General features: G+C 39.2%; 1 protein-coding gene across 4 annotated transcripts in view; it reads left to right on the top strand.

Moving 5' to 3' along the window:
• Positions 1 to 15101, top strand: part of PDE7B (phosphodiesterase 7B) — a 169914-nt gene that overhangs the window by 127569 nt on the left and 27244 nt on the right. For all 4 annotated transcript variants that reach the window (XM_064413608.1, XM_064413607.1, XM_064413609.1 and 1 more), the window contains one exon: positions 4263 to 4346. In XM_064413608.1, coding sequence (XP_064269678.1) covers positions 4263 to 4346 — 84 coding nt within the window. The remainder of the gene's footprint in view (positions 1 to 4262; positions 4347 to 15101) is intronic.

Genomic DNA, 15101 nt, shown 5'->3' with positions numbered 1-15101 from the left:
GATGTGAAAGGCAGTTAAGAGCTGCCTCATTTTTTCTTAACCCTTCTGAACCATCTTGAAATGCCCTGAATGCTATGGCTGCAGTAGTGCCATGGTTTTTGCCCTATGGCTGATTTTCTTGTGCCTGTGGTCTGTCATGCATGTCAGTCACAGCTCTGGCTCCTTATACGGGTTGCTTTGGTTTACTTGGTTTGTGTTCTTGTTTGTTTTAACAGCGACAAAGTAAAATTCAAGAGCACAGCAGCCCCTGGGAGATGTCTCTGCTGGAAGCTCTTGTGGCAGCTTGGCAGCAGTGAGGGTGCAGCCGCTGGCATTTACAGCTGCACATGTTCCAGCCTCACATCTTCAGCCCAAAGCAGTCGAGGAGAACCTGTACCCTGACCATTTCCCTTCACCCTGCTTGTTTCATTTGGGAACACAATGAGCTGTCAAAATTTCCTGCCTTGTTGCCACAGAATTCCTTCCTTTTGCTCTAAAAAGGAATATTTATCTAAAACCGCTAATTGCATAAATTGTCAGAATGACCGCTTAGCTTGATTTTTAAGGTGGAGACAAAGAGATGTAAAGGTCTGGTGGACTGATCAAAGTCAGCCTCAAAGTTATCTGCCAAAGCAAAAAAATAGCATGGAGCATTGCCATGAACAGCCCAAATTTATGTGGTAAATTGTATATCTGGTGCAATCCCTTACTTAGATGTAATTAAAAGTAATGGGGAAGAATCTAAATATTTTCCAAATACGTGAGCCAAGAAAAAATGGAGGAAGGGAGGTGTGGTTGATTTAGCCCACCACCACTTCCTAAGTAATCTTTCTCTAATGATGTAGAGAGAGACTAGGTGGCACCTGGAGAAGTATTTTGAAATAACAGATTCATGAGGTAGAGCTACTTGATAACATCTTTGACTCATCAGAAACTTGCCTTCCCTCAGGATAAAGTTAATAATCATATAACAATATAAAGATTTTAGTGGCTTTTCCTAAGTCAGCAGGGATGCAGATTTATTCTGCATACAGATTCCTATAGTGCTGGAGACGGTCCAAAATTATATCGTCTGTAAAATTACGCAAATAGCCCATTGGAATACTCACTAATTTGTCATGACTTCTGTTCCTGGGGTTTGCTAGTTCAGTAAAACTCATTCACATTTCTTACTAATTTCATCAATAGCTCCATTGCTTTCCCTCTCTTTGCTGCAATTGCTTTGAATAGTGTACATAAGCATCTAATTTGGCTAGTCTGTAGTTCTGTATGAGACAGCAGCACCGTGGGAGGAAGCTGTGCTACCAGGAACATCCAGGCATCTGGGCCACGGAGCAGTTGGGACAGAAGAGGTGACAGCAGCAGTGAACTTGATTTAAAGTAGCTATAGCTGTTAATAGCTGGTATCTCCCAGCATTGTGTTATCCTCAAGAATCAGTAGTGCTCTTCTGTGTCAAGGTCATCAAGAAAAATTCTTTAGGACCATTCCCAGCATCAATTTTCTAAATATAATTGAGATTATGGAGTAATTGTTCCCAAGCAAAGTTTCCTTTCAATGCACTGTGTTTTCTTATTTTTTAGTCCTAGTCTTTAGTCTTGTACTCATCTCTTGCCTTTTCTTGAGTGTTTAACAAGGTCCATATTGTTGAATCTCACTACAATATTGCTTCCTCTCCCTTTTGTCTAAGAGTTAGTTATTTTATTTGAGGTAATTTAGTATCTTGTATGGTCTACTTTTGGTAAGCCCACCTTGTGTTTTCTTTGGTGTTACAGTTGTCTGCCTACCTTTAGTGTTCTCTTCCTCCAAATTTGGGTTCACACTATTGAAATCAGAGTTAAGCTATCCTTTTGATACATGACTGTATATGATTTTCTTTTTCTCCAGTACTATGGTACCTCCTCTGATTTGACAGATGTATTATTTCATGCCTAGAAAGAATATCAGTCTTGCTCGTTTTATAGTATAGTATATATATAGTATAGTATAGTATAGTATAGTATAGTATAGTATAGTGCAGTGCTTTGGGTGTTTTTTCAGATTTTTGGAGTCTGAATTTCTCTCCTTTTTTTGTTTTTAATGTCTCTGCTGATACAGTCACAAGTGACATGTTTATCAGTGTGTAATACAGGGGATTGATTACTTGCAGATTCCTGTTAATTCATTGGTGCCTGCAGAAAAACAAAAGCGTTGGTCAAGGCATGCTCTGAATTCACACCCGTTCTTAATTTGCTGATGCCTGTATCAGTAGCAGGCTCAAGCCTGTCTGATTTTTTCGAGTTTATATAATGTGTACCGTGTGCTTGCCATTCTAACTCTTTCTGCACACGTGAGCCAATCTGATGGGGTTACCTGTGGCAGAGAGCAATGCTTTTAAGTCTGAGTGCTTCTTCATGGGCTCTGGCTTGTGGGTGCTGATGAATCTTGCGTCGGTGTTTTACAAACTCTCCAGCTATTTGCTCCACCCTTCTGCTCTTTAACACAAGGATCGCAGGGGGATGGGTTCTTGTACCTTCATTGCCACCATTACATTGCGTGTAATTTTAATCTGCTGATGAAGGTGGACCCACAGCATTAGCATACCTTTGAAGTGGAACAGCTGAAGAGGAGGTAGAAGTTTGCACCTCCTGCCCCTGCTGTCAGGAGGGGTAAGTGGGGTCAACAGCAGCTTGGGTTGTTTTGGACTGGTTCCTTAGAGTGGTTGGCAAGAAGGAGCCGAGAACGCGGAACACGTGTTCTGTCTCTGGGAACAAAAAAGCAAAGTGAAAGTAAGGGTGAGAGGACCTAGATTTATATTTATAATCAAAAGTGACTGTGTTTGAAATATTCTTAATTTGCATGCACTCTCTTGTGTCTTTTGTATCTCTAAGGACCCCTAGAGGGCACGGAAGTTTTTCTCCACCTCAGATATTTGACTTAATAATTCTACTTGGCTTTCTTCCCTTAAACATAATTGCAAGCACATTTTCAGTGAGCATTAAATAGAAAAAACAAAACAAAAAACCAAAACAACAGCATTTAACTAGGTCCTTCTTTTATGCTACAAGATGTTTTCTTGTTTTTAAACACAAGCAGTAGAAGCTAGCACCAGCAGCCAAATTCTTAAATTATTGTTTAGATTAGTTAGATGCTATATTTGTATACCAGAGGAAATGCAATTCAAACTAACTAAAAATACTTCATTGCAAACTTTGATAGGACTACAGTGTGAGCTGTGTGGGGATGTCCAGTGGGTATGCTTTCAACACTGTGGTCTCTGTTTCTGTAGAAGAGGAATTAGTATGGCGAAGCACTAGAGTACTCTAACTAGAACCTCAAGGTCTCCAGACTTCATCTGATTTAAGAATTTTTAATATTTTGGTCTTGCTGATTGCCTGGAAAGGAACAATTACATTTCACTACAAGATACTTAAAATTATGGAAACATAAAATTGACATATGCTTGCTCACTACTTCCTGTCTACTTGGAGAGAGGTTTTGTAACTCTTATACATCCTGGGGAGCATTTGTCTCCTTAAATTAGTTTCGCCTATTTCATCACTATTACATGGTAAGTCAGGAACTAGTCAGTGTGAATTGCACAGAAATACACAATACTAATTCTTAGTATTGTGTTGGCACTTCATCGCCTTTAAATATACATACTAACGCTCCAGAGTAATGCTTATCTGAGAACATCAGGTTTTCACTTACATCAAACAGCTGCAGTGTTTGAGAAGAAGGTTTGCATTTTCCAGAGTGCTCAAACAGCAAAAAGTAAAACAAACACAAACAAACAAACATACAAACCACCCACCTAAGTGCAAAAACATCTTCATACTTTTGTGGGGGGGATTTTTTCATCAGCTAATGGTTTTGAGACCAGTCCCACAACTGTGGAGGTCCATTAGATTGTGGGCCTAGTCCGGAATTGGGACCTTTGTATGTGAAGCCCTGACAGTCAGAGTCCTACCTGTTCTTGCTTGAGAAAAAAAAGGCAGATGTCTGCACTTCTTGTGAAGCAATAAAAGTCTGCTTGCTGGGCAAGAAGTTGTTCAATAGGATAATGTTGTTTAATCCCAGCCAGCAATGAAGGGTTTTTTGTGTCTTTGTTCTGATAAGAGGATCAGCTGTACTGCTTTACCCAATTACCCAGGGATGTCATGGGAGATGAATTTTTGGACCTTAGTTTTCCCACTGGAGGAGTGTAATGTCGTCACTTTGTATTAAAAAATAGATCTAGATGAAAACAGCAGAGAAAGGCAGCTGCCCCTTCTAATGTCTCTGGGGATTTTGTGTTTTGCAGGAGATGCACGGGTGAGAGGTCAGACAGGGGTTGTCTCCGAGCGCCGCGGCTCCTACCCATTTATAGACTTCCGTCTGCTTAACAGTAAGTGCAACCCTTCTTTCAGGTCTGTATTTAAATAAAAACAAATAGAAGTCTCTATTGAAAGTGTATGAACCAAACTACCTCATACATATCTGTAGCTCAGCTGTCTTCACACAGTCAGCATTAATTCCATTATTTCCACTCAGTGTCTGGCTGTGAAATATTTTGATTGTGTGAATAGTCCATAATGCTCAATCTGTCAAATGTAAATACAGTAGGGCCATGGGGTGTTCTGGGGAAGGAGCAGGGGCAGTTCAGAATTAAAGAGATAAACCTCTGTGTCCTTTAGCCTCTTAGACAACAGTTGGAACAGATTTATGTGAAGCTGTTATCCGGTCATATAGAATTGGCACAGAAGGGGAGCATGTGACAGCACTGACCAGTGGTTTACAATAACATTAATTTTTCCAACAATTAGAACCCAATCCAAAGCCCCATGGAGTCTTCTCATTGACGTCAATGGATTTTGGGTCAGGCCAGCAGTGAACATCTGTTAAAAATAATCTTAACCTCATTTTGATTTGAAGTTATTCTGCCACTGTTGTAAATAAAGGACAGCAAACCTAAAAAGAAAAATAAAAAAGAAAAATTGAGACCCTATTGGTTTTTTTTTCACCTGATGGACTCTCTATACTGATGCAAACCCATTACTGAGCATGTGAAAAATAAAAAAAAAAGAGCAGCGACCACTTAGTCTTGGGTCCTGTAGCACTCAGCCTGCATGCTGTGTAAACTTCAGTGTTTGGACACAGGCAGATCTTGATGTATCCTTGTGTACTGCACAGACAACCTTTGAAAAAACTGTTATTCGCTGTCTTTATCAAAACAGACTGGAACTCCAACAGTTTCAATGCTGACACTGTTATGATTCTAGGGATTGCACTTTTCATCAAAGAGCAATTGTCGAACCAAAGTTTGAATTCTCCTTTTTGTACCTCCTGGTCTGGGTGCCTGGGGAAGGGGAAGGGGAAGGGGAAGGGGAAGGGGAAGGGGAAGGGGAAGGGGAAGGGGAAGGAAGCAGGGAGGGAAGGGAGCAGGGAGGAAGCAAAGCGAGAGGGCTGGCTGGGAGTCAGGAGTAAAGAGGAGCTGGGGAGGGGAGGGCTTGGGATCTGGTGGGTTGCATTCAGCCATACTGGCAGAGTTACTGCCACCCAGCAGTGTGCCGCTATCAGTCTTGCTGATTAAAGGTATTTTCTGGGTTGTAAGTCCATCTGACAGCTTGCTATGGCTGAGGTAGAAAGACATAAAGAGCGTAAGATGGGTCCGTCAGTTTTCCCAGGACAAAGAGAATAACTTACTGGTTGAGCAGAGTTTTGAGGACAGTTTAGTTCTGACTTGTCAATGAAAAGCATAGAGAAAAATCAGGTAAAGGCTAGCTGGAAATAATACTGCTCAGGCATGCCCTTGTAAAGACTGGGAGAAAATAAAGCACTTTTCATTCATGAAATAGAAGTGGATATATATGAATATGAATATATTCATATTCAAATGCGACTAAACCGATTCTTTCTTTTTTATTTTGAATACATACACGTTATATAAAATTCAGTTTCTTCTAAACTTCAAAAAAATTTTCAGTTTCTTTACCCATGGAGAAGGAAGAGCAAAAGAATAGTTTCAGGATTTTTTTTTCTGGCTTAGGGCTTTCACTTCTAGCCCCTGTATATGAGTCCTGCCATCCTCCAGATCCTGACAGTTTCTGGGAAATGCTATTGCTGTCTGTGGGCTGTGTAGAGAGACATCCATGGCAAGGGATGTCTGGTGAATACTCAGCCAGGATAAAGCCAGGAGCAGGGCACTCCACATAACCTCTCTAAATATAACTGCTGAACCTAAAAAGTGGTGCTTCCTTGTGTGTGCACCTCTGGTCCAACAGGGTGGGGAACTGTTCTCCTATGCTCTCTCTCACAGAGACCTCTAGTTTACTCTTTTTACTGCTTTTCCATGATCTGAAATGTATGGCTGACTGATCATGATCTCTGTAAGGGAAAGCAGTGATCCTGATTTTAGATTCCCCATGGCTTTCAGGTTTTTATATATTTACCATCTTCTCTCTAAGGAGTAGTGTTGCCTTAATTTTTCGGTGCAAAATGAAGTGGGATTTCTAAATACTTGACTACTGATTTTGTAGCTGGCAAGTGCACACTGGGCCTGGCTCACTTGGTGACCTACACTTGTAGATGTGTAGGAAATGATGTGAAATGAAGATGCTCAGTGTCAGAGCATGCAGACGTGTTTTGCCAGGAAATAAACAGGCTTTTGTAAGATTTGTTCATCTACATCTTTCTGTTAAATCCATTTCTGCTGTGTACCGCTGTGCACTTTTCTTGCAAAGTACCCAACCAATACTTGCAGTAAAATTTTGTCACCATGTTCTGTTTGTTTGGGGGCAGTAACTGGCAGGCAGCAACTGTATACTGAAAAATGTTAGAGTGAGGGAGGGAAGAGGCAGATGAAATGTTATAGTAAATGTTCTCAGAGGTCATAAACAAATGCAGAATAAACATTGCTCCAGCTTCTCACTAACAAACTGAGCTTAAATAGTGACTGTTCTATCTCACATCTGAAATACTGTTCCAAAAAACAGTACCAGCCTTGTTTCAAAGGGAAAACACTGAAGCTCATTCTTGAACAAGTTGACATCCATTATGTAAATTCACATGTAAAAAAATACAGGGCATTGATATTTAATGTCAAACTAAAGGTTGCTTACATGTAACTTTTTTTTTTGTTTGTGTACTTGCAGATTCAGTCAAATTAGTGGATTTTTCCCTACTTTGTCTGTTAAGGGTTAACACTGACTAGACCATATCTTCTGTTTTTTCTGGAGTCTTACAGTAAAGTCACTGTGTAACTTAAGACACCATGAAGTCTTTTTGGACATGAAAACTTCCTTCACTCTGAAAATGGGATCTTCTGTAGCCCTAATCAAAGCCAACTGTACTAATGTTGGCTTCTTGCTGTTTGAGTCTGTGATGCCATCTACACATTTCTCCAGTGACTCTGCAGTAAATAGAAAGTTAGTGTTACTTCACCTTGTCTTTGCTGGGCTGTTGGGACCATGAGCATTTTTCAGAATCCTGTCTGGGGGAGATGCAGGGCTTTAGTCTCTTCCTGTCTTTTCTCTGCCTAGTTGCAAGCTTTCCTAGGCATAGCTGCACTGGTGGGTTTGGGGACTCTTAAGATAACTCTGGAATACAAAATGGAGTGTAAAATAGCCCTGTGTCACTGAGAACCCCTTGGTTCTGTTCCCTGAGGAGTGAATGTTTGCCCCAGCCCCTAGAGTTAGTCCTGCAGCTCGTGGAGACCGCTGTGACCCACCAGAGTCTCTTCCCTGTTGGTGGCAGAGAGTCAGAAGCTTGAGGAGAAGCCATGTAGCAACTCCTCCCCTGCAGAGGGAGGACTTCTAAAATAAGAGCTAGAAATTTTGCACAGCCCTATAGGTTTATGGGAAGATAGGGTGATAGTTTTGTCTTCAATTAATTCCAAACAAAACCTCTCAAATTTTAGGAAATTTTGACTCTGAACTGGGTTGCTCAAGCTTGAGACTGAGCCTGGTGCAGGTCAAAATTGATGTTGGCAGCTCATTGACACTTCTGCATTTCAGTGAATTAAATGAACCTTACTCTGTTCACAGGACAGAAAAGGAGTTAAATTGAATATTTGCAGGGTAATAATTTAGAGTTCAAAACAGTTCTGCAGTGAAAATTAATTGAATTTTTCTTTTAGCAGAGTATATTTTGGATTTGAGGAGCATAGCTATGATAAGCAGTAATTTAGTTTTGTGATTCACAAAGTTGCTCAGTGAGTCATTGAAGCAGATCCCACTAGTGACTAATATGCATTGATTTAAATGGATTTTATTATCTCATTATGAGGGGTTTTTGGTGGCTGTGACAGTACACTTCTTCATTGCTTTAACTCAGAAGTTTGAGGGAATTCCTTGTGATAAATCTGGACTTGTAGGTAAACATGCAGCAGTAAGCAAGAAGACCTCACCCTTTGCAATTACATTAGATACTTTGTTTTATTGCCAGGTTCAATCAAGTAGAGTAACAAAATAACACAGTTTACAGCTGTGTAAGTACCTTGTTATTTACAAGTTTGCTTGTCAAGCAAATCAGAATACAAGGTTTTTAAAACTTAAATTCTCCAGTTCTCATCTTGTTTATGCTAAGCTTTATCTGGATTAAATTTTGGCTTTCAAATGACAAAATTGTTAGCCTTTAATTGACTATATTTAATTGACTATATTAATTCCCTTCTTCAGTATTCACTTCAGTATTTATGTATGTGACCTGCAAATTGGAGTCTGTACCCAAATGGTGTTAGCCAGAGGGATATCTGTTTTCTTACACCTTGCACAGCAGGAACAGAGTGGGATCTGAGAATATGTAAAATATCAAAACATGTCTGTAGACATTCCAAAGGTTTGTCTCTGTATTACTTAGGATCTTTATGTTGTCATACAGGTAGAAGCTGAGTCCAAAAGAACCCCACCTGCTTTGAGCTTAGCATGGCAAATTAATTTATTACAGATTATCTACTTCTAATTCCAGATGGTGATAAATGGTAATATTAGGTAACATTCCATCTCTGTCCTTGATTTGCTGTCTGATCTGAGTCAAGCAAAATACTCTGGTTTTCAGTTTGTTTGCAAATAAAGTGAATTCATCACATAGTTTTCAGGCATGTGATGAATTAGGTATTGGAGAAATAAAACGTGTTGTCAGGATTAGTAAGGGAAGATATGAAGTAATGAAAATGTCTCCATCTCAAAGAACCAAAGTCTGTGGACATTTGAATCTGTGGTTTCTGCCTGTCTACAGAAGGGTCTATTGCAAAATTTACATTCATTTTTGGGTTTGAATTTTGAACACTCCAGGGCTTTCAGGTAGGGCCCATCTCCAGGGAAAATAAAACTCAACCACAGCCACCAACCCAAAACCGAACCATCAAGTAACCTGAACCCAATTGAGTGAGGTTAAAAAGAGTTTGGTTAAGCGCCTTGTTTTGTTGCCTTTGGCTAGAAAAAGAAGTGGGAGTGAGAGATGCCTTTTTAGATATTTCTGACCTAGGTTAAATTAGGACACTAAAAGTCTTGTGAGGAAGTTTCAAGGGCTGATTGGATTACTCAGAACCCAGCCCAGCCTGTGGAGATGAGTCCAAAGTTCCAGATGGTTTTTAAATTAGAAAGGGAGAGATCTTATGAGGTCTGCATTATTTCTACATAATACCTCCCCTAGTTCCTCATGGATAAGCCCATCCAAAAGATACTCATCAACATCCCTAAGACATATAGGCTTCTTAATCCAGTTAGCTTGTTTGAATGGGATGAACATTTCCAGAACTGGTCAGCCTGTGGCCTTGCTATCAGTTACCTGTTCAAGGAAGAGAAATTGGAATCCTCTTAATACTTTAGCACAGAGATTGTTCTCTTTTCCAGTAATCCCTCACTATACTAAAAAATTATTTGTATCATTGGACGTCAATCTGATCCACCCTTTTCATCAAATAATAGGAAGGGGCTTTTTTTTTGGAGGAAGAGTTTTCATTTTTGTATTTTTCTAAGTGATACTATATGCAAAATTTAATAACAGAGTTAGTTTGAGAAGTGTAATGTACTTTCTGCCATTCATGCTCCTTGTTTAGCTGGAATGCCACACTTGCAGAAAAATGACAGCCAGACTGTAAAACCAATAGATGCACGTGCCCTCATATGCTAACAAAATTCATCATTTTGGGTTATGAATACTTCAGGAGAACTCAAAACAAACAAAAGCAAGCAAAACAAGCAAAAAACCTGCATATGTTTCACACACAAAGTCTTAGCAAACACTGGCCTGATACACTCATTTGTAACTTACTTTTTAGTAGAGGCTTGGGATTCAATTAACTGAAGATGTCCCTTTAAAAGCTGCCAAATGATGCGTGACCCATTCTGCCACCCCACCTTCTTTTCCTTTATTAGAAAAGGGAAAGGATGTACTGAAGATAACACAGAGGATACTTTCCAAATGACCAGAGGAAAAGAAAGAACAAGGAGAAGGGATCATTAAAATGATAAATGAAGGCTGGGTTTGCTGTTATTACAGGTCATGTTGTTTTTTCTCAAGGGGAGTGAAGGAGGAGGGGATGCACTGTTTCCTGCTGGAGAAACTGTAATCAGCTATAGAACATTTGCAGTTTTAGGAAGAAAAGGTCCTGACTGCTGTACAAAGATTGAAGTGTCAAAGCAAAGGTTCATAATGAAATGATAATGAAATTGTGACAAACCAGAAAATAACATGCCATTTCCTAAGAACTTGGAGGAGGCTTAATAAAATTATGCCAGAATGTTTGTTTGCATAAAGATGAGTTATAGCCCAAATAAAGGTTTGAAATTGTGATAAGAAATACATCGAAATTCATCTTAAATTTGGATTTAATCTATTCCTCTTTCTATTATTATGGCTAATATTCTGTTGCTTAAGTGGTCTTTGAAACCCTGATTTCTCCAGAACTTGTAATTACTTGTTGTAATAGGATTATTTTGTATATAAGTGGAATTATCAGCATAATTCTTAAATTCTGTATTCTCTTTCAAACAGTATCCAAAAGAATGTATTTTGGGATGGGGAGGAAACTGCATGACTCGTCTTCTTTAAGATGTCAATAATTGTGCAGGAACTTCCTGAGTTGGAAACTCAGCTGCTACAAGGCACCATCACTTCATGTGATGTTCAAAGAAGAGGAAACTCCAAAGCCAGGTCACCTAGAAAAGTGGTTTCTCAGAACCTCTTACACAGAGAAGCATGACTGCCTCCTCTTTGAACAGGGCTTTGCATTGGTTTTGTGCACTTGTAGACGTGGTTGGAGAGCAAAATTTTTACTCCAAAGCATAAAATTTTAAACTCCTTTTGCTATGCTTCTAATTTTGTGCTTTTCTCTGATGTGTTCAGGGTCCTCTCTCTTTCTCACAGCTTCTGCCTAATTGAAAAAAGTTTACCCCTCTAAAGAGAAATAATGCAGTTGCAACCTATATAAAAATGGCACCTAACAGAGAGCACTTGATCTCTAAAAACCAATTTTATCAGAAGTCAAGGACCAAAGAATATTTTAAATGTTAGAGAAGCAAGTAAAACCAAAGTGTTTGTAACACAACTTTTTTTTAATTCCATAGAGTCTGAGGAAGCCTCATGAGGATTTCTGCATTTATAAGATTTCAGTACAACACTTTTTTATCCATAGATGAGATATAGTGCAAAGTTGACATCTCAGTCTTCTTAGTTGCAGTGACCAGTGTATATTCAGATGATAAAATTGACACAATCTTACTATTTTTGAATCAGTCCTGTTTGTTAGTTTCTTACACATGTGACTGAGACATAGAACGGGGGTATTCATCTGAGCTCCTTGGTCCTTCTGCACTAGACTCAAAGCTTTTAAGTGACAGTCCTTCCACATGGGCTTCTGGTGGTTTGTGCATTTTCTCAGGCCTTTCCTCAAAACTTCAGTGTTCTCTTTCTGAAGGCTATATGGACTACAAGGTGAAATGTATCTGGAAGGCCTAGACAGTGCAGAGAGAAGAGGTTTTCTGTTCTTCTAGTTGATAAGTGCTTTCTACAAAAATCAAATTTGAAACATTAAGTTTGTCATTAATTTTTAGATCACCTGTGTTAGTTCAACTACCCATACTAATGCTGCTGTTGTCTTTTGGACACTATGATAAGTCTGTAATGTAAGAAGATACTAGGAAGGCACAGCAGGCTTTTTATACCATCAGTGCTATGCAGTCTCCTGTGTAAAAAAAATTTAGCAACCAAGCATGCAATGAATATGCCAAACAAGACTTCAGTAAAGGTGATATAAATGCATGGCATAGTTTTACATGCAAAAAAAAAGGACAAACACCAGTTATTCCTCCTAAGTCAATTACATACCTCTCAGGCACACAAAGAGAAGTTTCCTAACCAGCTGTCAAGCCAGGAACTGGTGCAGAAAAAATTGTAGGAGCAGAGACAAATTGTTTCCCAGAATCCTCACTGTTTGCAGGCTGTCCAGACCTTAAATTGCAGGACTCACCATCTCACCTTATCTTCCAGATATTCCAGCACCTTCCCACCAGTCCTGCCTGGGTCTTCAGGCATACCATGGCTGTGTATGAAATGCCTTTGCATCCTTGGAAGAGGGGAAAGGGTATTATAAATTATATGATTCAAAGGCAGCTGCTTGAGGACCTGATTTATTCTGCATCCTTTAGGAAAGAAGAGGAAAAAAACCCATTTCCCTTTTCTGAATCAGCTCACTTTTGAAAATTAATGAACCCTTTTTTATCCACTCATGCTGCTGGGCGACCTGTTTTTATTGTACGCTGAAGTGCAATAAAATAACAACAGGCAGTACTGTGAAGAAAAACTCAGAGGCTTTATTTCAATGCATAACAAAGGTTGTTTACTTTGAAAGAACAGTAACAATGTAATGAATGTCTGGTGCAGAGTTAAGTACATCCTTGTCCAGATTTGATTTATGTGATCATTTCTGGATGTTAACCATTGTTAGCATAACCTCCATCATTTTTATATTCATGCTGCCTATGGGCACGTGCTAGCACAGCAGTGTGAAAGAAATGTGAAATAAAACTGGTAGCAGTTCCCAGCGCAGGAAATTTTTTTTCCTGAAATAACAGAGGCTGGTGTGTAGTGAGCCATAGATCAATTTAAGGCGAGAAGATCTGTGTAAGTGGAGGAGCTGTGTTGGGAGAAAGAAGGCAGCCATTGATTTCTGCAGCTTATTAACCTCTTGAGGGCCACGTGCAGCAATGCAGACATCATCCATGGTCTGCTGGCGAGTCTGTGCGTGCGTGATGTGGCTATCAAATTACTGGAGAAAAATGCAGCCACTTTGGTTGCCTGCTAAAACACAGGAGAAATGCTGCGAGCTCAGGCCACCTGAGCTTTTGAAGGCAGAAGTTGAGCTTTGTGAGGAATGCTTGTACGAACACTTCTGTAAACATGTGTAATTCATACAAGATGTCTGTGCAATTCATACAGTAGCTTTGTTCAGTGTACAAAGGAGCGTTTCTGCAACCCCTGTGCTGGTCAGGAACTCTGTAGCATGAGAATGGGCATCTTTTAAGAGATGGATTTTTTTTAGGTAAGCAAAACATTCAGAAGTTTCCACAATGACTAAACACAGTTCTTGAGGGAAGTTTTATGGGTATAAACAAAAGACGCTCTTGTTTGTCTTTCACGTTCATTTCAAAATTGCCCATAATTACTAAATCCTTCCCACGTGAGCTTTGCAGATCATGGTCTTTAACCAGATGCTATAGCATATGTTCTAGTGTCCATGGTTCCACAGCTGAAGTTCGGGGATATTTGCAGTAATATTTTTAATTCATTTACTTTGTAATTCAGTTTCATCTGAAGGCACTGTATGACTTGTATCATGTGTCATCATCAAAATTTTATATTTACTATTTAAATTGAAATAAATTTATAGTTGTCAATAAAGTAGTATGTACAGCATTTTACTCTAACTCATTCACATAAATCCTTAATTTCATCTTAAAACTGCATCTTGATTTTATGTCAGCTGGTAGATCCCATATGTTGGGAATGGCTTTTTGCTTCTGGGAGATTCAGATGCAACTGCTGAGCTGAGAGCAGAATTTAAGTGTTCGCTTTTGGCATTGCCTTTTGCTCTTCTGTTTAACCTTTTTCTCTCAACTTCATATAGTTGTGCTTTTCCTTTATTTGTTTGACACTGATCATGGAAGGGGAAGGAGAAAATGCTAGTGCGATTATGCTTGTTTGGGGTGTGTTGTGCTCAGAGAAGGGCAGCGTCAGTCCACTTTCATGCAAGACACCATCATAATAAAGTACATTATTGTGGATGTCACAGTAATCTGAGATGGGTCATAGCAATCAGCTGATAAGTCCTGTGATTCAAAAGCAAATCAGTTATTACTGAAATGACCCAAAGGATGTGATTTTAACATGATATTCTTTTAAGTCGACGTACAGAGTTTGCACGTGGATTGTCTGCAGTGCTGGATTTGGGCTGTTCTGTCAAAAGCCCAGTTTTGAAAATACATTTGCTGCAATTCTTTATCAGTATTATGAACTTCTTCTCTTATGAATGAAAATACAGAACAACAGATTATTGTGAGTAATCTTTTTTGTATAATACATTAGAGTACAGCGCTCACCTGAAACATCAAGTCAGTTTTCTGGGGCGCTGTCTGCTGATGACTAAATTTAAATTTGAGACTCTTGACAGCCATACAGAGCAATGGGAAGCAAGTTTGATGGTTCAGTTCAGAAAATATGTTTCATAATAAGAAGTTACTTGTTTCCATCTGACCTGTTCGTGCTTTGGCAAGTATTATTTAAGCTACTGAAATGATCTGGTAATCCAAAGGATAAAATAAACACTTCTTCATAATCCAATGTACAGCTGCTTGTTGGGACTCAGGCCAAACCTTCACCTTCAGATCAGCAAGTCTATGTGTGAGTTTTAAAGACAGTTTAAGAGAGTGTAGGTGGTGATTTCAGTCATCTGTCTTTAACTGAAAAAACAGGTATTAACTTAGATAAAAATTAGTGGGAGCGACTTCTAATTTTTAATGTAAAAAAGTGAATTTTTTTGTGCTTTAAAATTTAAACTTGTTACCTGAAAGTAGTGACAGCTTGTGGGCTAAGATGGAAATAGGAAAGTTGGAAAGCTGAGAAACAGCTAATACAAGTTAAAAAAGTTAATTTATTTTAAGAG

Source organism: Passer domesticus, chromosome 3 (genome assembly GCF_036417665.1).
Source record: "Passer domesticus isolate bPasDom1 chromosome 3, bPasDom1.hap1, whole genome shotgun sequence".
Taxonomy (NCBI): Eukaryota; Metazoa; Chordata; class Aves; order Passeriformes; family Passeridae; genus Passer; species Passer domesticus.
This window is presented reverse-complemented; position numbering and strand designations above follow the sequence as displayed.